The sequence below is a fragment of the Desarmillaria tabescens genome, assembly GCF_030435595.1.
Source record: "Desarmillaria tabescens strain CCBAS 213 chromosome Unknown EV420scaffold_26, whole genome shotgun sequence".
NCBI classification, from domain to species: domain Eukaryota; kingdom Fungi; phylum Basidiomycota; class Agaricomycetes; order Agaricales; family Physalacriaceae; genus Desarmillaria; species Desarmillaria tabescens.
Window position 1 is genome coordinate 348,520 of NW_026848325.1, and position 21,585 is coordinate 370,104.

Sequence of the window (21,585 nt, forward strand, 5' to 3'; positions counted from 1 at the left end):
AATTTCTTCATAAAGGCTGCGGAGTAAGGCATCTGGAATCTATCGAGAAGTAGAACATCGAGTTACCGATATGCAGCGGATGCTGGTTCGACAAAGAGACCAAAAAATTATTGAAGTGCAAGTCAAGCACGTCGTACGAGTTCGGCTTAAGCCGGCAAGTAGTCTACACAGCCACAATTCCCACGTCGAACGCGTCTCTTAACTTGTCAGTCTATGTCGAAGAATTCCGGTACAGTACTGGTTAAGTATTGACCATCATCGAAAAACCATTTGTTTTTGATATGGTATTTACAGAGTTTCTATTAAATGAATAATTATAGTGGGGCGTCCCAGCGTAAACAAATGATTTTCGGTCGAAAATGACTTGCCGAGATGAGAGTGAATACATTGTACGTGTCTCCTGCAGTAAGCAATGTCAAAACAACAGGAAGACTTGACGCTATTGTTCCACTCCAGCTGGCAGTTCTATTACTTCCTTTCAGCGAGCAGGGACTGTCAACCTGCAAGCAATACAGACAACTAACCATGCCACTCCTAATGCTATGAAGTTGGGGGCTCCTTGTAGCAAGGAAAACAGCCAACGGATGACGTTACCACCTGCTAACAATGAGAGTAGTTTATCTGTGAGCCAATCAGAATAAAAGCCGCTATCAGTTTGTAGATAAGATGTCTTTTGTAGAGGTGAAATCACCTTTTCGCACATACTTACAGGCCGAAAATACTTGCATGACATACGGAAATATTTCCATTTGGGGTGAATCCTTTCGTTCTAGTCTTGACTCTTTTGGTACCAAAGCTACATGATTTTTCTTACTTGCATTTCCAACCTAAGTACATGCCTCTGCATTATAGTTATGTAGTATATTGTGTGCTCGCATAGTTATCCTGAAACATGCTGACATCCACATTTTGTGAGCAGAAAATGTTGCGATTTACCCCTATCCAAGCGCTGGCGGTGATTTCCAAATCTAGAATCAGCTTGTTTATTTGTGGAGCGTGGGAACTTGAGGCGTGTCTTGCACATCGTGACCATCGTGCCTCTTGTTTCCGTTTTGCTACTATCTCCCAAAGGAACCGACAGACGCTGATGTATTTCGTCGCTACTTTCTTCTGCTCTTCCAGCTATTAAATACCAAAATCATAGGCCTCGGCACAAATTCACACAAAAAGAGGATGAGCACCTTGTCGAGTATCTGGCGACTCAAACCATCGGCTTTCAGGCTACGAGCGGCAATCAACTGTATAAGAAACTGACAGAAGTATGCTCCTTGCATGCCCTCTTCCTCCCTTGATTGACCTTGCGTTTGTTATAGAATCTGCAAAGATGGCCATGGGCAGAGTCACGCAGCTGGCAATCCTGGAGAGACAGATACGTCAAGAATCAGGAATCTTTCAATAGATATATCAAGCGCTATCGTAAAGAGGCGGCAAAGAGGACAGAGGGTGCGCTAGCCAACCCGGGAAAGCGGAAGCACGAGTCGGATGAGGGTGTCGCGTCGAAGAGACCCAAGCTTGCGGATCGCGAGGAAGATAATGACGGGACAAAGGCCAAGACTGCGTCGAAGCCTCTGCCCCCGCCGACGGTGGCATCGCAGGCCATAGCTAATAAAGCAGTCACCCATTCGGATTCAGGGCAGGATAATGCAGGAGGTCGGGCTACTATTCTCACGGAGCCATCCAAGGCTAAAGCTTCCACGACTAAGGCCCCTGTGTCCCTGTTCACTCAAGTGTTTGATGAAGAGTCTGACAGCCGAGAAACGCCAGGTCCGGATGATTATAACGGTGAAATATTCGGCGATGACCCTCAGGAGCAGGATGATGAACATGTTATGGATGTGGAGATGATTGTCGAGTCTGATCACGATCCAACAGATGTTAGTGAGGTCGAAGAGTTGCTAACGCCTTCCCGATCCAAAATTGCTGCAACTTCGTACGGTTTCCTTTTCCTTTCAGATGATATTTTGGATCTGAACTATCTTCAGCCGATCTTCAGAACGCAAGACGCCTCCATCTCAGAATGGGCGTCGTCTCTATCCCGATATATCTCAGCTACCTTCTCCTCATTTACAGTCCAAAGAGAGACCGGCCCCTGCATCCAGTTCGTCAAATCACAAACCTAATCCCCAGCCTAAAACGATGCAGGACCATCCTATTACGCGCCCTCTCAAGAAACCCCTACGTAAACGACATCCTAGCCCGGATTCGGGGTTCTTCGAGTCACCTGCATCGTCTTCTCGTGCTCCCTCCCCACAGCGAGTACGTCAGCTCCCTCGCCTTACAGAAGGTCCATTTGGTGGTCATCGACTCGCTGGTAGCACCAAACGTGGAGTACCAAACTCTGATTCTGACTCCGATTCTGAGCCCAAAAAGACTTGGCCTCCGGTGAGGGGCAAGGCGACGAGGAGACTGACTGCTCTGGAGAAGGGAAAAGGGAAGGCGACCGAGGATACAGTTGTTTCAGAAGCGGCACCGTCGATAGTGGACTCTCTTACAACCAGGCTCGCAGACCAGGTATCCGAAGATGTTTCGCTCCTGACGTCGCGACCCCTACAAGGCGTGACTACCGAGCTCGTCGATCGGCCTTCAAATTCTGAGGACACGCTCAATGGAAAGGCGGCGGTTTCGCCTCTAACCCCGCCTGAGGACTCAAAGCGGATGGCCATTGTGCTGCCGAAGGAGCTTCCCTCTAACGTACTACCTTCGAACCAGCGTTCTGCGTCCCTGCGTACCGTTGATAAGTATAATTCATTGAGCAAATTACCGACGTCGCTTCCATCGCCCCCTAAGGGACTACAACGGTGTTTTGTTCAGTCCGTTCCACCCGATGCTGGGCCTTCGCGTCCGCGGTTCTCAGCGGCTCCTTCGGATGATGGTGAAGAAGAGATTGTAACCAACCTCTTAAGCGATGACAATCCCTTCATTGCACCTGCAGCACCACCAAAGCAGTCTATCCCCTTCCTCGATCTACGTTCTATGGCGAAGAAACCAATTCAGCGACGGTATACTCTCGCTGCACCTCCGCCACCCCGAATTGATCTACGGAAGGAGGCATTCAAGCGTGCGTCCCGAAAATCGCTTCCGGGAACATCAATATCCGCGCCGATCTCTACTAAGGATTCAATATCCGAGTTGGGCAAATCGTTAATGCATAGTTGGACGAAGCGATTTGGATTGCCTGAAGACCGCGTGAGGAAAGTGTGGGAGGAGGAATTATCGATCGAGAACACGGAGAAGCGGCTGCAGCGCGTTAAGCAAGAACATGAGAAGAGTTTGACGCCTACCAGACGGGTGAAGCGGAAATCGGCGCCCAAGATGGATATTGATGTGCTGCCTGACGATGAGGATATTGATGGGTACGAGCCGCCGTATTCATCTAGGGCGCGCAGGTTTGCGAAGCTATCCAAACAAGGGAGGGTGAAGGAGGCGTTGGACCGGGATCGACGGCGAGCGACTGAGAGTGGTGTAAAGATCGACAGTCCTTTGAAGAAGGCTTCCCCGTTATGGGGTGAGGCAGAGGATAAACTGCTACGCACTGTGAATGCCCACAACGTCAACTCGCTGCGGGAACTCGAGAAGAAGGTTGGGTATGCTTTTATGCTGGAAAAGGTTCGTGACGTTGCTCTGTTGAATTTGGTATGAAGGATTGTATTATATGCCTGGAAAATGTTTTTATTTTTATCAGGTTGAACGGGTGAAACCGCAAAGCTTGCTGGATCCTATATTGGCCATTTAAAGACCTGTTGAATGATCGTCGATACATCCGCTATTCGCCTCTAACATTTTATGCATATTCGACGTCGGCAGCATTTCTCCTGCAAATCCAGGCTTTTCTGATGTGGCATGCTGACGGCGTCATGTGCTTGTAGCTTCTTGATCGAGCTTCAACACGATCACCTATAAAAAGGGCTCACTCGGGTTTCCCGCTTGTGATCAGCACCCCACAAGATGGTGCTGGCTGGTCTGCTCTTCGCTGCGTTGGTGTCTCTCTCTTACGGTTCCTATGTCGACCCAGCTGTGTTGGACCAGTGTTCGGGGTATAATCTTGTAAATGGGATTTGGCAGGGACCCTCGTTCAAGGCGAATCTCACACTACGAGGGAAAGGTTGTGCTGTCTTCGGGACAGACATTTCGACATTGTTGCTTGAGGTGGTATACGAAACTGGTGCCCGCCTTTTCTCATTTATTTCTTCCACCTTAACTCAACATCGCCTTCATAGAAACGCGACTTCATCTGAAGATCACAGATGCCGCCAACGCGAGGTACGAAGTCCCGGACTCCATCTTGAACCGCCCTTCATCAAACATCAACATCGCCCCGGAGAACGCTGCTATCCAATTCAATTACACGGCATCGCCCTTCTCGTTCTCCATTTATCGCACTCTGACCAAGGAGGTCCTCTTCTCGACCGCAAGCCATCCGCTCATCTACGAGTCGCAATATCTGCGCGTGAAGACGAGTCTTCCGGAGGATCCGAACATTTACGGTCTTGGCGAGCATACGAATCCATTCAGGCTGCCCTTGAACACGACCCTAACGTTATGGTCACGCGACGCATATGGCATTCCCACTGGGACTAATTTGTACGGCAATCATCCCATATACTTTGAGCATCGCTCTACCGGAACACATGGCGTTTTCTTACTCAATTCAAATGGCATGGATATTAAACTCAACAATACGGAGCCTGGTAGGCCAACGCTCGAATACAATGTCATCGGGGGCGTCCTCGACTTTTACTTCCTTGCCGGCAGCGAGTCAAGTCCTGTCGAGGTTGCAAAGCAGTATGCAGAACTTGTCGGGCTGCCAGCTGAGGTACCCTATTGGTCTTTCGGGCTTCACCAGTGTCGCTTTGGCTACCAGAGTACGTCTCAATCGCACGTTTATACAATAACGAGTGTCTAAGCATGTTGTCACTACAGATTTCGTCGACGTTGCCAGTGTCATTACGAACTACGCGGCTGCAAAAATACCCCTGGAGACTATGTGGACCGACATCGATTACATGGACGGGCGCAAGATCTTTACCGTTGATCCCAATTATTTCCCCTTGGACCGGATGAGACAGATTGTTCAGTATTTGCATGATCATGGCCAGAAGTACAGTGAGTTAGACGTCTGATGGATGTCGTTCATGGAGCTGAAAGTCGTATAGTTCTTATGACCGATCCCGCCGTGGCGTTACAGGAGGGTTACGAACCATATGATCGCGGAACCGAGATGGACGTTTGGTTGAAGATGCCCAACGGCAGTGCGGCTATAGGACTGGTCTGGCCTGGTATGTACCAAGCTGTTATGTCTACAGGCGTGTCCCTCTGAGTTGTTTGAATGACTAGGTGTCACTGTCTATCCTGGTAAGCCGGGCGAATACTGATCAATTATCGTCTCTGAACCCCACATCAGATTGGTTTCACCCCGACATACAGATGTAAGTTTCCCCAATGCGATTAACGATAAGGGCTATAACGGGATATCTTACCAGGTACTGGAACCAAGAGTTCGAACAGTTTTATAGCCCGGATGACGGCATTGATATTGATGGAGCATGGATTGACATGAATGAGCCATCCAACGTTAGAACGGAATCCCTCTTTTGAGATCGTTTCACTTATGAACATCTAGTTTTGCGACTTGCCTTGCGAAAACCCGTACGAGCAAGCGCGGCTGCAAGCGTTGCCTCCTCCAAGGACCTCTCTGCCTCCAAATCATGACACGCCTATCTTTACCAACTCTGCGCCCAGAGAACTTTCGAAAAGAGATGATCTCTTGAACCCTCCCTATGCCATCAATAACGCAGCTGGGGCGCTATCCAGCAAAACCGCATGGGTACGGAACGAATGCTAATGGACGTTATACTCTACTTATACATGCTTCCAGACCAACGCGACATCTGCAAACGGATTGAACCAATATAACACACACAATTTGTATGGAACTATGATGTCCATGGCGACGCGTACCGCGTTGTTGAATAGACGTCCGGGCTTGCGGACCTTGGTTATCACTCGCTCGACGTTTGCAGGCGCGGGCAAGTACGTTGGTAAATGGCTCGGTGATAATGTCAGTACATGGCAACTCTACAGGCTCAGCATCGCCGGTATGCTAGGAATGGCCAGTGTATACCAGATCCCGATGGTGGGAAGTGATATCTGTGGGTTCGGTGGAAACACGACAGAAAACCTGTGTGCGCGATGGGCTATGCTGGGAGGGTTCTATCCCTTTATGAGAAATGTAAGCTTTCTGTGCGTAGTAAGGAATGAGGAGCGATTAACACAGAGCTTATCATAGCACAATTCGGACACCTCTATTTCACAAGAGTTCTACGTGTGGCCTACTGTTGCTGAAGCGGCTAAAAACGTTCTTGATATGCGGTAAACCCTTGATTGCATTATGCGGCACAACGTATTGAACGGGCTGTGGCAGATACCGCCTTATGGATTACATCTATACTGCATTCCACACAGCAAGTCTTGACGGAACGCCCGTCCTCCAGCCCTTGTGGTTCCAATACCCTACCGACAAAGCGACCTATTCCATCGATCTCCAGTTCTTCTATGGTGACTCCATCCTTGTCTCTCCTGTAACAGACGAGAACTCGACTTCTGTTACCATCTACCTTCCCAATGATACGTTCTACAACTTCACGTCTCTTGCTCCCATCAAAAGCACTGGCCAACAGATCACTTTCACCGATATCGGCTTCACAGATATTCCGGTCTTCATTAGGGGAGGCAGTATCTTACCGCTCCGTGTTCAGTCGACCATGACGACCACAGAGCTTCGGGCCGAAGACTTTGAGTTTGTCGTCGCGCCCCGTGCTGATGGGACTGCAGCGGGAAAGTTGTACCTGGATGATGGGTTGTCCATTACGCCGAACGCGACTACAAATGTGGACACGAGTTTCGCCAATGGCAAGTTGAGCGTCTCTGGGAGCTTCGGGTTCAAAGCAGGTGTGAATGTCGCACGGGTGAGAGTGCTGGGAGTTGAGGCTAAGCCTAGGTCGGTACATGTGAACAATCAGGCCGTGGAGGGTGCCCAGTACGATGATGCCAACAAGGTTTTGGATGTTCCTGTTGGGCTACCACTGAACCAGGCTTTTTCGGTGTCTTTTAAATAGGAGTAAGGTCTGGTCGAATTTCTTTCATAACTCGAAATTGTGTATAATGGATAATATACTTGTGTAAACAAGCATACAACACAAGCACAAAGATAGAGTACCATAATGAGGGAATCTAGCGTTACCAATAAACTACACACCTGCTGGCTGACGAAGAGCGATGCTCTTGAGTTCCGTTTTGTCTATCTTGCCGTTTCTGCAAGCGAAGAATCAGAAATCATTGGGCGATAGGCATTGACGACGACACTCACTTGGTCAAAGGCAAAGCGGGGATCGACAGGAATTTGCAAGGAACGGAATACCATGGCAAGATTTTACAAACGGCCTCTTGAACGCTTCTGGCATCGACCGATGAAGGCGTGAATAATCCGACAAGTTCGTCACCAATCAATACTGCGCATGCACCCGTAACCGTGGGGTAAGATTGCATAGCCGCACTGATGCCATCCAACTCTACGCGGAAGCCCTGAATATTATAATGAAAATGATGTCCGTCTGACCGAAAGAAGAGTGACGTACTTTGATCTTAACTTGATCGTCGACGCGACCTAAATGGTCAAGAGAGCCGTCTTCTCTCCATTTTCCGATGTCGCCAGTATTATACATTATCCTGGAAGCATGTGTGAGTCGGGTCAGGAGGAATTGCATGAAGATGTGACTTACCCGCCAGGAATGAAGGGATCTTTGAGGTATCGTTGGGAAGTCAGTTCATCTAGTCCGAAGTATCCTTTCGAGATACCTTTCCCGCCGGCCCACATAACGCCAGCGGTCCCGAAAGGTACAGGCCGCAACAGCTCATTCAGGACATAGACGCTGTTATTCGCGGTTGGCTTGCCAATGGAAAGCGGTGTGTAAGGAGCATGTTTATGCATCGTGTTGACTATCGTCGTCTGTGAAGTGCAGGTGAACACTTTGTCGTATTGCTTGGATAACTGCTGAATGACTTACCTCGGTAGGTCCACAACAATTGTAGAAAGTCGCTTGAGAGGCCCACTTGTCCGCCAATGATTGGGGGCAAGGCTCTCCGGCCGTAGCAACCACTCGAACATTGGGAAAATCGGAGGGGTCGTGGGGAATCAGTATAGACGGAGTAGCGATTATAACATCCACCGTCTTCATAACCTTGATCCAATCTGCTCGTCGAGGGCCCCGTAAATACAAAGTCCCTCCATTCATTAGACACCCGAGAGTTTCCCATGCGCACATATCGAAGGCTATATTAAGGAGCTGTGCCACTTTAACTCCAGGTTTGATGTGCAAATTCCCAGGCGACAATGAGAGTACTAGAGTAGAATCAGTATGAGACCTCTACGCAGAGCGAATTAAACGCACGGTTGGTGACGTTCGAATGACTGACCATGACACCTTTAGGCTTGCCGGTGGTACCTATCTCATAAAGATTAGTAGTGTGTGCAGGTGCGGAGAGAGAGGCATACCCGATGTGAATATTATGTAGGCGGTATCAGAGCCTCGAGATAGATCCTCAACCGCGTCAAGAGGATAATCTCTGATGGAGTGAAGTACATCTTCGATGCATCCGTAGGGATGACTGAGTAGGCTGGTGCGAGAGATACATCCTTTGGAGACTAGAACGAATGTGGGATTTGCATCGAGCATGATACTTTGAAGTGTATCATCCCTGGTGATGTCACCATCCAATGGAATGTATGCCGCGCCAGCGCGCAAGATTCCAAAGATGGCGACCACCTGAGCAATTGAACGCTGTGCGACAAGAGCGACGAGACACCCTGGGCGAACACCATGGGCTCTTAGATACGAAGCAAGGAGCGACGAAAGATAGTCGAGGTCGGCATAGGACATGGAATTCCCTAGGTGGTCAACGACGGCTCTCTGCGAAGGGTTTGCGCGAACTGCAGACGCGAAAGCATGATGAACACACGTAAACGGAGCATCTACCTTTACGCCGAAACTGTGCTTCGAGGCAGCTACATGCTCAGATATCTTTTCAGATACCTTCTCCTCCTCGAATTCGGGGACACGACGGTACTCGGAGTACGACTGAGTACGTCCTGTAAAAAAGTACCGGCCCAACACAGCGAGGAGTACGTAGCGAAAATAACGAACACTGGCGCGGAAGATGTTCGAGTCCATGTCGAGTGCTCCAGTCCAGATATCGAGTTCAATTGAGAGACAGCGGGCATTATAAGGGTCGAGAGCGGAATCCAAATGGGTTTCATATCAGAACATACCATGGATTCGTTGTCAGAGGAAGCTAATGTAGAGAAATGCCGGGAAGGACTGGCGACCAATTATCAAGAGACAAGCAAGAGGTCAACAAGGTTTACTACTTCCAATTGTTCGGCGCCACATGGCAGTATCAGCAAGTCACGCTGGTGATGAAAGGGACCACCTGTACATTTCTCCTTCCCGTCGAATTTCCGATGATCAACCATTTAAAGGCACTCGGTATAGCGCCTCAATCGTGCGCATCGTTGACATATATAGTTATCCATCCCCCACGCCGTAATAGCCAGACCACCGCAGCAGACCTACCGTGCATCATGACACGGTACTTCCTGCAACTCGATGGCAGGTATTGATTAGTGCTACCGTCTTCACGAGTCAAGAAAACAAAAGAGGTTAGGGCGAAGGCAAGGTTTTACTGTTTTCGATAATACTAGAAGTGCGCCAAGCGTGAACGGGGTCCGTACTTTACCCGACCTTGCAGATGTAAGTTCATTTACCATTTACTACGCATATGGACCCAGAAAAAGTTCCATGAAGCCAAGAGAAGACAGCAGTAGATGACAGACCTCAATTGGGACCGGATAAAAATTTGGAAGTGGTCAGAGAACTCCGCTACCACGCAGTCTTGGCTTCATCATGATATTCCTGCATGATGAACAGGGAGAACAGTGCGTAACGTCAAGGTGCAACGGAGATACCCGGGACTCAAGTTGACCATCTTATCTTATCGTCAATTTTTGATTAAACAACCATCGCGCTCTTGTGATACGCATGAGATTCGCTAGCTATATGGGGTAAATCCGCTCTCTGCTAATGGTACTACTGATGTTAAATTTCCTTCTCGTCGCTAGGTCTTCTCTTGCACAACAGCTTTTTTTAAAATTCCTTTGCGAAGTGCGTTACACAGGCATACACCTCTTTCCTCATCTGTTTGTGCTATGCCAGCACGAACCCAAATTTTACTTAATCTAGCATAATGCGGTTCCATTTGTCTGCCCTCTAATCATTCAGGCCGCCGCGACTTCGGATTTTCCTGACTTGACATCAGCCATCATCGGACCTGGTGACTCGTACCTGTGTCGTGTTGCAGGTAGGCTCGGACGTGTGCCTCATTTCTCCGTCGAGGCAGGGAAAATTTTACTGCATTTTCCAGGTGCAATCAACATATGTGGTGTTGTAACAGATCCGCAAATCAGAAAGTGCCCCGTCCTAGAGTTTATGGATCATGCGGTTGTCAGAACGCAACCTCATCCTCCCGGGCCGTCTTGATTTTCTCTGCGTGCATTCTTCATTGTTATTCGTACTCGGCATGGTCTGGACGCTTCGCTTTTCATGCTACATGAGGTCTATTCATATGATATAACTACCGTAGGGAGGCTTCCCTTTGCTCCTTCCCCTCCCACCTCCCCAAGCCATCATGAGCAGTGACGCGCCTACCGCCTCATCTAGTCGCACTTCCCTTCCCTCCAATTCGTCAGTGACGGAGAAGGCCACGGTCATCCACTCCGACACTACGGGACCCAAGGAGATCGACGAGAAGCTGGGCAACCCTTGGGATGGCTACGAAGATCAGGACGTTCCTCAAAAGACCCAGTCGCGTCCCGTTCGTAACTTACGACTCCAGATTTTTACGGTCTACCGTCGTCTGTTCTCGGTGGCTTTCACCATTAATATGGCCATCTTCATATCCTACGCGGTTCGCGGGTATTCCTCTCGAAAGGTGGCTGAAGTGGCAGTGGCGAATCTCTTCATCGCTATTGTTATGAGGCAAGACTATGTCATTAACGCGGTCTTCTACGTCCTAAGTTCGGTACCGCAATCGTGAGAGTTCGGTGTTTTTTTGCGCCTTCTATCCAGTGCTCACGCTTATATTAGATGGCCTTATTTCATCCGGAGTTGGGCTGCGAGGGCGTACCACCATGGAGGTGTTCATTCTGGCACGGCCATCTCCGGTGTTGTATGGCTGGTCCTTTTCACGGCCCGGGCCACAAAGGAGCTGGTCGACGGCTCTGGGGTAAGACTTAAAGTCTGAAGTGTTGTTTGGGAATTGAATGCGTTTTCATCAGGCTTCAGCAGCGACGGTTGCGATAACATATGTCATTTTGACTTTCCTCATTATACTCGTTGCCTTAGCCTATCCACTATTTCGAATCAGGCATCACGACGTATTTGAGCGCGTACATCGATTTATGGGATGGACAGCAACTGCTCTAGTGTGGGCGCAGGCAAGTGCCTACCTACACCTAGAACTTCTATCTGATCAGAAGGCAATACTAGGTGGTCTTACTTACCAATGATTACAAAGGCTCTCGATTATTGGGTGTTGCCCTCATTCATACTCCGGCATTTTGGCTAATGATAATATTGAGCGTGTCTCTTATTCTTCCGTGGGTGAGGCTCCGCAAGGTCGATGTACGATGCGAAGTTCTCTCGAATCACGCTGTTCGCATGTACTTCGAATATGGTGAAGTATGGTTACTCGATACGCATGTGTGATCGCTAACGAATTTCACAGCGACACCAATACCCGGCTCTTTTGTGCGTATTTCTACCGACCCTCTGTTTGAATGGCACGCATTCGCCACCATGCCTGAACCCGGCATGAAAGGTTTCTCTCTGCTGGTATCCAAAGCAGGTGACTGGACCACCGAGATGATCACCAACCCGCCTAAAAAGATATGGGTCCGGGGCATCCCAACGACTGGTGTTCTAACTATCGCGCCGCTTTTCCAGAGGATACTCTTTGTTGGTACTGGTAGCGGCATTGGGCCCATCGCCTCGCACATTTTTGCCGGAAAAGCAAATCATCGATTAATATGGACGGCACCTAACACGCGAGCGACCTTTGGAAATCATATGGTAGATCAGATTCTGGAAAAAAGTCTGGATGCCTTGATCTGGGGTTAGTCTTTATCTTTGGATCATGCTGCGTAGATGCTCATCAATTTCGCCATCTTTTCAGATACCCGCAAACACGGAAAGCCCAATATGGTCAAGCTCGTCAATCACGTAGTGGACGAATACGATCCTGAAGTCGTCTGTGTTATATCGAATAATAAGTTCACGCAAAAGATTGTGTATGGACTTCGCAGTAGAGGCATGCTTGCTTTGGGAGCAATTTTTGATTCCTAGAGTTATAGGGAACCTCAGAGTGCATTATTACTTGGGGCGAATTAGACTATTTAAAATCTATATGTACCTAGCTAAAGAACGCGAAAAAATTTCACGCGACACCACGAGAACGTCCGCCCTACTAATGAGTAGATATAAATATGGAGCAACGGATTTCGCGCAATGGTCATTGCTTGCACATTGTTCCAATCGAAAGGGCGCGTGTCGCAGAGAGTCAGCAGCATGAGGGTCTCTGTAAATCAAGAGTTAAGCAATCCTGGTACCGGCGATCGCTCGCATACAAGCACATTGACCTTTTATGAAGTTGCCTGCTATCACCAAAAAGAGATTTTTTGCTCAGCAGCACGCACCCCTATGATGGACTGAATTATGGATAGTGCAGCGCACAGAGTAATGTAGGAATAGACTATCTTGCGTCGTGGAATGCGACACGACTAATGAACACCATTGACAGGTTTAAGATTCGGTGCTCATAGTCGTTTGTCCAGCCATTACAAAACAATTCAAGGTAAGCATCGGATAATTTAACTGGCCGATCAGGAAACGGGGCTCGTGCGGATCCTGATGACGATCAATTATTGCCAAGGCGATCACATACGATGCCATCTTCAACGGTTTGTACAAGTTGCAGTATCTTACGGAGTGGTCGTTTTATAATTTATTGCTTTCTGGCTATAACTTCATAAGGGGCGCATTTTATAGTAGTTTCTACGGTACTTAAAGTCCATATCGGCCGTGGTCATTTGGGTAATTGAGATCGGGGGGGAACTAGACCCGGTGCGCAATAAAGTAAAACAGCTAATATCTCTGGTATCGCGACCAGCGGATACCAGAAGTGTTCATCAGCTTCCTTCTTCGAATCATTGATAGTGGCGATCATGAAAGCCTCGCGCACCAGAAGGAGCAAAGATATAGCGCAAAGAATAAATGCGCCGTGTCTTTCTCCGAAGCTAGTGTACTGCAGTGGTCGATACCCTGAGACAATCTCAGTCTATAAAGCTCCTGGGAGGCGAGAAACAGGCTTACTATCTTGCAGCTCTCTCCTTATCAGCACAAAAGTAAGGTATGCTTGAATGACGGTAAGGACCAGGAAAATGATGACGCTGACTTTCCGCAAGGTCGAGGCGATGGAACTTGACGGGTCATTGAAGCTGGAGGTTATCCCGTATATTCCTAGCCCCACGGCAACCAATAGGAGAAGCCTAAACAATCTGCGGTTACTTGCAATCATGGATATTCTGTCTTCGGGAGGAGGAGCCTTGCTGAGGAGTCCTCTAGAAATCGATAATGCGAGTCCATGCTGTTCTTTGTTTAGCGTTACGAACACTTTACTCACCGGTCAAGGACAAGAGTATAAGCAGCATACAATAGACCAAAAAATCCAATCCCAAACAGCACTTGGTCTGCAATAAATAGGTCGAGATTTTCTGCCGCCCCGATAGAATTTATCATGATAGCGCGTATGGCGAATGCGGCGACGCGAACTGTTCAAAATATTCAGCTGACATCTCACGAAGACATGAAAGAGCCACTAACGTATGCAGAACAAGCCCAGTATGCCGTATACATAAGTGGGAATTCTGATGAATTGGAAAGCGAAAAATCCGCAAAGTGGGGCGAAGGCGATGGCGAAGACCACAGCTGCAGTCATGGAGTCATAGCCATACGCTTCTGCGTAGTTTATGGTAGGCATTTTTGTGGAAGCAGAACGTATGAAAGTATGAAAGAGCTGTGGAAATCGCTTCATGGGCGTCCTTTTTATATTAATTTTGGTAAACATCAGTACAGGGATCGCGATAGATCGGAGAGCGTAGTTATTTTTAGCAGCTTGGAGTCGAAGCTAAAAATGTGAGGCAAGGACAAGGATTAGCATGACTATAGTTGTCAGTCATTCCACAGGACATTTTTCTAGCAGAGACTCGGTCATTTGAAGTCTCAGGTATTTCTGAAGTCTCAATAAACCTCTAAACCGTAAAAAACCTGGGATTCAGCGCACCGTTGGATCCATCCAGAGTCCGTCGGCAACAGGTTGGAGGCGTCGGGTCGCAACATGAGGACTGTCAGAGAGTTCCCAAAAAGGCTTAGGCTGACATATGGCGGTATCGTGCCAGTATAGGGCAGGCCAATGATGCGGGGATGAAACTTTGTTCCTCTCCACGACCGTCGTAACGTAGGCCATTCAGCACATCAATATCAAATTTCTACATATCTGTCGCGTTTCACCCTTCGTTTCGAGTTGGAAGAACAGGTAAATCGAGTAGAGAGACGGTTAGACCTTCTTGCCAATAGATGAAGCCATTGTTGAGAGCCGATGTTCATCGATAGAAGCCAAGAAAAGATGGTACATTTGAAGGCTTCTTTTTTCTAGCTAGTATTCAGCAAGTTCATATACATTTACACTTCTTGATAGGTTAGCACTCAAATGAACAATCAATGTCGGGATATAATTTCGGAGTGCCCTGGAGGGATGATATATCACAGGTGGTGACAAGCACAGCCTGAAGAGCAGGGTCCAGAGGATGAGGTTCGCTTATACAGGAATACGCATTTATCATACCTTAACGATACACCGCCACCGGTTAAATGGATGGTACTCAAATGGTGCTTCAGTCTGAGTTTAGAAGTCGATCAAGTCCCTAGCAACACTAAGTTCAATTAACAGTATTGCGCCCGAAAACGCGAGGCTGCAAGTTTGCGTACACCGTTGTCGATGCTTATCTGGATAGAAAGAGCTTATCTGGGTCTGGATATTATTAAGGCGCAATAGAAGATTTACCAACAGGCATGCACATAGTCACACTTCATCAGCGCGATCGAAACCAATTCGGATCCAATTCTCTGGTTTGGGACATGAAGGTCGAGAATGGCCCTCCAGTCATGATGAGAGTGTAGCCCTTTGTTCGAAGGGGACCGTTTCGATGTGATCAAAAGTCAGGCCGAGAACTGGCGCAGGAGGACCGACAAGCTGGTTTAGAAGTAGAAGTGCTTCATTCAAATTGAGTCAGGTATACCAACATTCATAGCGCAAGAATTCTTGTAAACATACATTACAGCCATCGCTAGAGCTAGCATCGCAGCAGCTTTGGATGGTAGACTTACTTTTTGGGAGGAGTAACAAGCAGTGGAATCTGTGGCCCTTCCTGGGCTTTACCTGGAACGATGGGGAGTAAAAGGACGCCCGCTGGATCATGCTGTAAGTCCGGTGCGCCCTTCGGAATGCTGAACTCAAAGTTACTGAGAAGTTCCGTGATTACCGGTTGCAACTCCATAACGCTACGAAATGGTGAGGGTCAAAGAGTTTGAAAAATTCATCCATACTCACGCAAATCGCCACCTATTGATACAAACAGCCATACGTTAAAGTTGACCCATCATTTCAAAGGCCTCGAGTACTCACCTAATGCACCCACGAATACCAGCATCTGTAATTGCAAGGCAATCGATGAAGGATCTCAAACAAGGATATATCGTCCTTACTTAAAGTCATCCTATCAAAGGGTAGAATTAGCGGACTACCATGACAGAAAAGATCATACAGATTCGCATAAACCCCAAGAGATTCCTGCTTGATTCCGCGATCTTCAAGGAACCGACGAGGATTCCATTCGGCGGCATAATCGTCCCAGATTGATGCAAGACTAGTATAATCTCGGTCAAAACCTATTCTTAAATAGAATAAGAATCCAGGGACCGATTGTAGATATACATGGAGGCGAATATGATTTGTCCCTTAGAAATAGGAACCTGTGCAAACGCTTTACCATCCGAGGTAATGATAGGTTCGGCTAGAGGGAGGTGATCATCCTCTGCTGGTTCACGATAGAGGCCAAGGGCCAGCGCCAGAGCATTGAATCACAATCACCCGACGTGAACGCCCCTGCTTTGGCTGTGGCAATCTCTTCACACACTCTCGCTTGATCCTCAGGGTGACGACTGAGCTCATAGAGAAGCCCGACCATCGTGCTTGCAATAGTTTCATGACCGGCTATAATGAATGTCCTATCAAACTTAATCAGCCAAGAGAAGTAAACATGTCGAAGTATAGCCTACGCCAACTGCGAGCCGACAGAGCTACTAGAGAATGATAGACAAGAGCAGCTAACCCCGAAACAATCGTCAATGCGGTATATGGCACCGTGTTCTTGATACCACTCCCCCTCCTGCGTGTTGACGACCAGGTAAGGACAGATTGAATGACCTGATAAGTGGCATTCAGGATAAAGCTTAGGCGCCAGAGTCAAAGTGAGCAAACCTAGCAGAAGTTTGAAGGACGTGGCGGTCTACGAACCCTCCGAATCACATGCCTGGGCTTCCAGAAGCGCAGCAGAACAGCGACGAGAGGACCTGGAACGACAGGAATAATGAAGTGACACAAAGTAGGCTGCACGGTCCCGGACTCGAGCAGGACAACCGTTGAAGGTGAGCTTTTTAAGTGAATCCGTTTGAGTGTGGAGTTCTGTGAAGAAATCGATTGAAAGCAAGAGACTAGGGAAAGCAGTCCGCTCAGTAATTGTAGCTGTGTCGAGGTTTCCTCTCTCCCCACAAGAAGATTCTTCACGAAGCCCTAAGCCGAGACTTTAACTGCATGAATATCTCATCCCAACGTGTGAAGGCCACGTCTTCAGTGAAAGAAGGCTTGGTGTAGTCCAATCCCTCAACTCATCGCGACATTGCATCGGGGTCCATGTGAAGAACCTCGAATGGTCATTGTACGAATCTCAGCACTTCTCAGCACTAGGGAACATGCCATATACGATCACGTTACATCAAACGAAATACTCACTTTTACATGTCACCAAGCATTAGTCAGATGTGCCGTGGCAGCACCCCGCCGTGGCCCCGTCATAAGCATTTGTTCCTCGGGCCATTGAAGGCATCAATAGAAGTGACGAGGTTCGAAAACAGAATCAGAAAATAAAAAGTAGCGGCAATACCCGCAACGGCAGTCTTGCCGTTCTCGGCAACATCGCAGTGATCCCTTTCTTCTCTTATGTTTACTACTACGAAGATTATATTTTGAATGGCCTTTATCCACATAATTGACGCCTGTAGGCAAGTTTTTGGAATACTTGTTGGACTAGGGTGTCTACAAGTTATCTCCCCGACGTCCGGCTATCTCCGCCATATTCCCACGGTACGGACTCCACCAGTAGTAGTCCTCACCGTGTACCTTAGACCAGACTATACACCTCGTATCTTCAGTCACCGTGTCTTTCCTGCCGCCTCCTCAGCCTATCAATACTCTCAGAAGCTCTTAGCTGATATCTCCGGGGTCCTTACGTTGTCAGAAATTACGCCCGTGTGCCGTTGAAGGAATCTGGGAATATTCGGCTATGTTGCGACCCGATTATCAGTCAGGTGAAGGCAACCTCTTTATAACCGAGCCATAACGCAAACGTCTCTTGCGGACGTCAGCATCCACTTCCCTTCTACTTTTCCAATGGCCACCAATAACAGCGGCAGCCCTAGGATTGTTGTCATTGGTGCTGGGTAGAAGTTCATTTACATTTTCGTCGTGAAAATGGCTTACTCCCGTTTGCCTCAGTATCGGAGGACTGTCTTTTGTTATCGCATTGCAGAAAAGATTTCCTGGATTCAATAATTTAACCGTATGACACCTTCTGGACAGTTTCTATTCTGTCTCATAATTTATTCACATCGGGCTTCAGGTCTACGAAAAGGCTTCTGATGTTGGTGGAACGTGGAGGGTACAGACTCGTGTTTTATTCTCGGCCCAAATAAACTAATTACGCTCTTTCAGAGTAATATTTACCCCGGCTGCTCTTCTGATGTTGGCATGCACTTGTACTCCCTGTCCACCGATCTGTATCCCGACTGGCATTACACCCACGGATACCAACCGGAAATTCAGAGTTACTGGCAGGATTTATCGCACAAATACAATCTCTACCCGCATCTCGTCTTCAATACGCTCGTCGTCTCGGCAGAATGGGACAACCAAGAGGAAGCTTACCACATCGTCACTGAAGACGCGGTGACAGGTGCTCGATCGACTTCGTCAGCGAAAATCTTGATATCTGCTTTGGGAGTCTTGGATGTTCCACGGTACCCAAAAATTTCCGGACTTGATACATTCAAGGGCGAGCAGTTCCACTCCGCGCGCTGGAACTACAACATCGATCTTCGCAATAAACGGGTGGCTGTTATCGGAAATGGAGCGTCCGCGTGAGTCTCTTGCATCCAAATTCGACGAGGCGTCCTACTTAGAATTACGAGAACGCAATTTGTTCCCATCATCTCATCTGACCCCACGGTCGATGTTACAAATTTCTGCAGAACGCCAAATTGGTTGAATCCTCCTGTTCGTCTGTTTTCCTAGGCGGTTCTACGACCTTATCATTCCATTATAGATTCGCTCAGAGTATAGCCGACTCAGAAGGTTTATGTTCAAATACCTTCCTCTTTATATGCGGATGGTCCGTTTTCTTCTGTTTCTGCGGGTTAGTTATTCTTCTACTGCGCATTCGGTTCAATCCTTGACCGTGTGTTAAAGGGAGATATGCTGTATTGGGTTGTTTTTGGGACTCGATTCCTTCATAGTGCCATAAAGAAGGTTAGTACTACGCTGTTTCTATCCATTCTCGAATTTTACTCTTCTGCAGGCACGTATAGAATATATTCGACAAAAAGCGCCAAAGGAATACCGCGACCAGCTGATACCTTCATATAGTAAGTCCCTCCCTTCTATGGCAGGGCAACTAACGCTGAACGATCTCGAGAACTCGGGTGTAAACGCTTGATCTTTGACACGGATTACCTTGCTGCTTTACATCGTCCGAATTTATCCCTGAACTGGGACGGCATTGAATCAGTCTTCGAAGGTGGCATTGTAACGAAGAAAGGTAGGCTTCATCATGGTCCTCACGGAGCGCTCTAACAAGCGTTGACAGGAGAAAAGTTGCCCTTTGACGTCCTCATTTTTTCGACGGGCTTCGTGGCTGTACGTGTTTCTCACCATGTCAATTTCTATAGTAATTCTGATTCCATTGCCTCACTGACTAGGATGATTACCCTCTGCATGTCCGAGGACTTTCTCAGACGGTCAAAGAATACTACGAATCTGCCGGCGGACCCAAGGCGTACGTTGGAACTACAGTTCCCGGCTTTCCGAACCTTTTCATGATAGCAGGTCGCGGTCCATTTATATAGTTCTATCGGAACTTGGCTGACATCTTTGTAGGTCCCAACACTGCTACCGGCCATTTATCAGTTATATTTACAGAAGAAGTGCAGGTGAGGCTCAGACGTTTTGTTGAGCGTTCTTTAATCAAGTTCCCGCAGATCAACTATATCTTACAACTCCTTAAACCCATTCTCGAGGGACACGTCTCCTCTATCAATGTCACCGACGAAGCGACAGATGCGTATAATGAAAAGATTCACGCACGGCTGGCTAAATCTGTCTTTGTCGATTGCGTCTCATGGTATAGGAAGGGTAGTGATGGGAAGGTAACAAGTATATTTCCGGGTTCTGGCTTTCTGTTCTGGTGGTGGTTGCGAAAGGTCGACTGGAGTCATTATAAGGTGACTGCGTTGGGAAGCTGGTACCATCGTCCACGGCGTATGTGGCTGGTCCCAGTTTCGACAGGTATTCTTCTGCTATCGGTGGCGACGCGGTTTGGGGGTTTAGCACAATCCAAATGGGTAAGTATATGTTATGTGGTTTGATCGAGGAGTTGAGTTGACTGACGTATCTGATACAGCTTCTAGCGAGAGTAGGTGTAGTTCAACGTATGGCGCAGAAGCTGGCGCGGATTTCCTGGTGAATAGTTCTATCTGTATCTGTTTTGAATCCGAATATGAATGTCAATTCTCTTATATAACTCGATTTTCTGGTCGATTACGTGGTAAGACGAATTTCGACGGTCCAAGGTATAAGTAGGCAGCAGCAGGCTTCTCTGAATCTATATGTCATGCTTATACAATGATCTATTATAGGTCGTGTAAGACTAGGATCATGTATCTAATTACTGCTGGCACGTAACCAAGCAGAGAATCAAGTGAGATACACGGATGATAAATAAGATAGAAGTGCAAGTAATCTAAAGTCCGTGTTATGAATGCCCATTGAGTCGGTGTATCTCACAGCGTGGGGTCGGTGCAAATCAAGCACGGCCAAAATAAACGAGCGTATGGTAAGATGCCTCTTCCCTGGCGGCGCGGACGTCTTTCGCGCTCCCCTGACCATAAGAGACACCATTGACTTGATAAAATTCGTGCATTAGCTAGGATTGGCGATAGGCGATAAAGATCTACTTACCGTAGGCGATCGAGCTCCATGTTCCTTTGTTCTGGGGACCAGTAAAAGAGTCTTCAAAGCGTACTTCCCATCCAGCCTGGACGCAAAGATTGTTCAATTCTGTGCGGTAATCTGGAGGAGTGATGTTTAGCTGGACTAGATGACGAGGATTTCTCAACGATGAACTCACGTCTTCTAGGCTCGGGCATGTTTGTTCGTCTAGTGGTTGCAATGGACGAGAGGGTGAATGTAGATTGCAGTGTTGACCAGGTGCTTTGCCATCTCTTCAATTTATACCTCTCAAATACACCGCAGCTCGGATTTAACAGTGTTACAAGTAACCAAGACGAGTAGAGCGTTCCAAATCATAAGTTAGAGGCACAGCAACAGATCACCAGGAATGTACGAGAGTACGACCAGGAGTCGGGAGAGGTTTAATGGTAGACAGCAAAGTGTCTGAAACACTGAGGCGACCAGCATTCATCAGGACTTCTTAGAAAAAGGCAACTTGACGGCGATGTAGTAGTAGGACCAAGTTTCAAGTGAGTTGAATTTCGTCGTAGTTGCCCGCAAAGTGGACGGCACCCCCACAATGACAGCTATCCGGCGTAAAATATGACCGGTTAGGTTGTTCCAAACAGGGGAGACGCTGGAGCCTGCGAGATTATTCAACCAGAGCTGTTATTTCTACGCGAAACATAACAGCGATTTAACAGGAAAGTAAACTGTCACTCACACGCAGGGTCAACGTGCAATTTGCGCTGGGAAAGGTCAATAAAGACACAGACAAGGATCCACTGTTAGCCATAATTGCATAACGAACTGCATATTGATAGATGTCGATCAGGTCAGAAGCAGTGTATAGTGATA

General features: G+C 47.8%; 8 protein-coding genes across 8 annotated transcripts; 4 read left to right on the top strand and 4 right to left on the bottom strand.

Moving 5' to 3' along the window:
* The first annotated feature begins 1,024 nt into the window (after positions 1 to 1,024).
* EV420DRAFT_592260 (uncharacterized protein) lies at positions 1,025 to 3,792 on the top strand. The gene is made up of 4 exons (XM_060482727.1): positions 1,025 to 1,089; positions 1,145 to 1,259; positions 1,314 to 1,930; positions 1,983 to 3,792. Coding segments are annotated over exons 1-4 (2,391 nt in total). The 5' UTR covers positions 1,025 to 1,087; the 3' UTR covers positions 3,640 to 3,792.
* Positions 3,793 to 3,839: 47 nt separating this feature from the next.
* Positions 3,840 to 7,187, top strand: EV420DRAFT_592238 (glycoside hydrolase family 31 protein). Its single transcript, XM_060482726.1, has 13 exons — positions 3,840 to 4,162; positions 4,218 to 4,862; positions 4,921 to 5,103; positions 5,154 to 5,276; positions 5,335 to 5,352; positions 5,402 to 5,426; positions 5,481 to 5,571; positions 5,621 to 5,824; positions 5,876 to 6,030; positions 6,082 to 6,229; positions 6,287 to 6,369; positions 6,422 to 6,948; positions 6,998 to 7,187. Exons 1-13 carry the CDS (start codon positions 3,946 to 3,948, stop codon positions 7,009 to 7,011), a joined length of 2,433 nt encoding a protein of 810 aa, XP_060328791.1. The 5' UTR covers positions 3,840 to 3,945; the 3' UTR covers positions 7,012 to 7,187.
* Positions 7,182 to 9,336, bottom strand: EV420DRAFT_592276 (AMP-binding protein). Its single transcript, XM_060482728.1, has 7 exons — positions 8,552 to 9,336; positions 8,448 to 8,501; positions 8,064 to 8,398; positions 7,779 to 8,005; positions 7,635 to 7,725; positions 7,367 to 7,581; positions 7,182 to 7,311 (listed from the first exon to the last, which is right to left on the bottom strand). Exons 1-7 carry the CDS (start codon positions 9,225 to 9,227, stop codon positions 7,248 to 7,250), a joined length of 1,662 nt encoding a protein of 553 aa, XP_060328792.1. The 5' UTR covers positions 9,228 to 9,336; the 3' UTR covers positions 7,182 to 7,247.
* A 1,404-nt stretch (positions 9,337 to 10,740) lies between these two features.
* Positions 10,741 to 12,455, top strand: EV420DRAFT_1621462 (uncharacterized protein; the record flags this gene model as incomplete). Its single annotated transcript, XM_060475698.1, has 6 exons — positions 10,741 to 11,144; positions 11,199 to 11,337; positions 11,390 to 11,536; positions 11,601 to 11,787; positions 11,839 to 12,225; positions 12,286 to 12,455. The coding sequence occupies 6 exons, from the start codon at positions 10,741 to 10,743 to the stop codon at positions 12,453 to 12,455; spliced, it is 1,434 nt and encodes a 477-aa protein (XP_060328793.1).
* Positions 12,456 to 13,194: 739 nt separating this feature from the next.
* On the bottom strand, positions 13,195 to 14,148 carry EV420DRAFT_1621459 (uncharacterized protein; the record flags this gene model as incomplete). The annotated part of the gene is made up of 4 exons (XM_060475697.1): positions 13,195 to 13,430; positions 13,482 to 13,729; positions 13,792 to 13,939; positions 13,992 to 14,148. 4 exons carry the CDS (start codon positions 14,146 to 14,148, stop codon positions 13,195 to 13,197), a joined length of 789 nt encoding a protein of 262 aa, XP_060328794.1.
* A 1,402-nt stretch (positions 14,149 to 15,550) lies between these two features.
* On the bottom strand, positions 15,551 to 16,414 carry EV420DRAFT_1644923 (cytochrome P450; the record flags this gene model as incomplete). Its single annotated transcript, XM_060477708.1, has 6 exons — positions 15,551 to 15,728; positions 15,778 to 15,789; positions 15,853 to 15,877; positions 15,933 to 16,093; positions 16,147 to 16,264; positions 16,318 to 16,414. 6 exons carry the CDS (start codon positions 16,412 to 16,414, stop codon positions 15,551 to 15,553), a joined length of 591 nt encoding a protein of 196 aa, XP_060328795.1.
* Positions 16,415 to 17,624: 1,210 nt separating this feature from the next.
* On the top strand, positions 17,625 to 20,312 carry EV420DRAFT_1555114 (FAD/NAD-P-binding domain-containing protein). Its single transcript, XM_060473635.1, has 15 exons — positions 17,625 to 17,813; positions 17,871 to 17,945; positions 18,001 to 18,064; positions 18,125 to 18,163; positions 18,217 to 18,641; positions 18,693 to 18,777; positions 18,827 to 18,916; positions 18,970 to 19,029; positions 19,079 to 19,145; positions 19,196 to 19,318; positions 19,367 to 19,416; positions 19,479 to 19,605; positions 19,657 to 19,709; positions 19,758 to 20,120; positions 20,180 to 20,312. The coding sequence occupies exons 2-15, from the start codon at positions 17,896 to 17,898 to the stop codon at positions 20,240 to 20,242; spliced, it is 1,659 nt and encodes a 552-aa protein (XP_060328796.1). The 5' UTR covers positions 17,625 to 17,813; positions 17,871 to 17,895; the 3' UTR covers positions 20,243 to 20,312.
* Positions 20,313 to 20,471: 159 nt separating this feature from the next.
* EV420DRAFT_1694719 (uncharacterized protein) lies at positions 20,472 to 20,924 on the bottom strand (the record flags this gene model as incomplete). The annotated part of the gene is made up of 3 exons (XM_060479393.1): positions 20,472 to 20,679; positions 20,737 to 20,847; positions 20,906 to 20,924. The coding sequence occupies 3 exons, from the start codon at positions 20,922 to 20,924 to the stop codon at positions 20,582 to 20,584; spliced, it is 228 nt and encodes a 75-aa protein (XP_060328797.1). The 3' UTR covers positions 20,472 to 20,581.
* Between the last annotated feature and the right edge of the window lie 661 nt (positions 20,925 to 21,585).

Bases quoted from the DNA above. Each gene is read 5' to 3' on its own strand.
- EV420DRAFT_592260 (XM_060482727.1), top strand. The intron at 1,260-1,313 runs GTATGCTCCTTG...CGTTTGTTATAG, and splicing joins TGTATAAGAAACTGACAGAA to AATCTGCAAAGATGGCCATG. The intron at 1,931-1,982 runs GTACGGTTTCCT...AACTATCTTCAG, and splicing joins TCCAAAATTGCTGCAACTTC to CCGATCTTCAGAACGCAAGA.
- EV420DRAFT_592238 (XM_060482726.1), top strand. From the start codon at position 3,946: ATGGTGCTGGCTGGTCTGCTCTTCGCTGCGTTGGTGTCTCTCTCTTAC. The intron at 5,104-5,153 runs GTGAGTTAGACG...AAAGTCGTATAG, and splicing joins TGATCATGGCCAGAAGTACA to TTCTTATGACCGATCCCGCC. The intron at 6,031-6,081 runs GTACGTTGGTAA...GCAACTCTACAG, and splicing joins ACGTTTGCAGGCGCGGGCAA to GCTCAGCATCGCCGGTATGC.
- EV420DRAFT_592276 (XM_060482728.1), bottom strand. From the start codon at position 9,227: ATGGACTCGAACATCTTCCGCGCCAGTGTTCGTTATTTTCGCTACGTA. The intron at 8,399-8,447 runs GTGCGTTTAATT...ATTCTACTCTAG, and splicing joins TCATTCGAACGTCACCAACC to TACTCTCATTGTCGCCTGGG. The intron at 7,726-7,778 runs GTAAGTCACATC...ACATGCTTCCAG, and splicing joins GATCCCTTCATTCCTGGCGG to GATAATGTATAATACTGGCG.
- EV420DRAFT_1555114 (XM_060473635.1), top strand. From the start codon at position 17,896: ATGGCCACCAATAACAGCGGCAGCCCTAGGATTGTTGTCATTGGTGCT. The intron at 18,164-18,216 runs GTACAGACTCGT...ACGCTCTTTCAG, and splicing joins ATGTTGGTGGAACGTGGAGG to AGTAATATTTACCCCGGCTG. The intron at 19,146-19,195 runs GTAAGTCCCTCC...AACGATCTCGAG, and splicing joins CCAGCTGATACCTTCATATA to AACTCGGGTGTAAACGCTTG.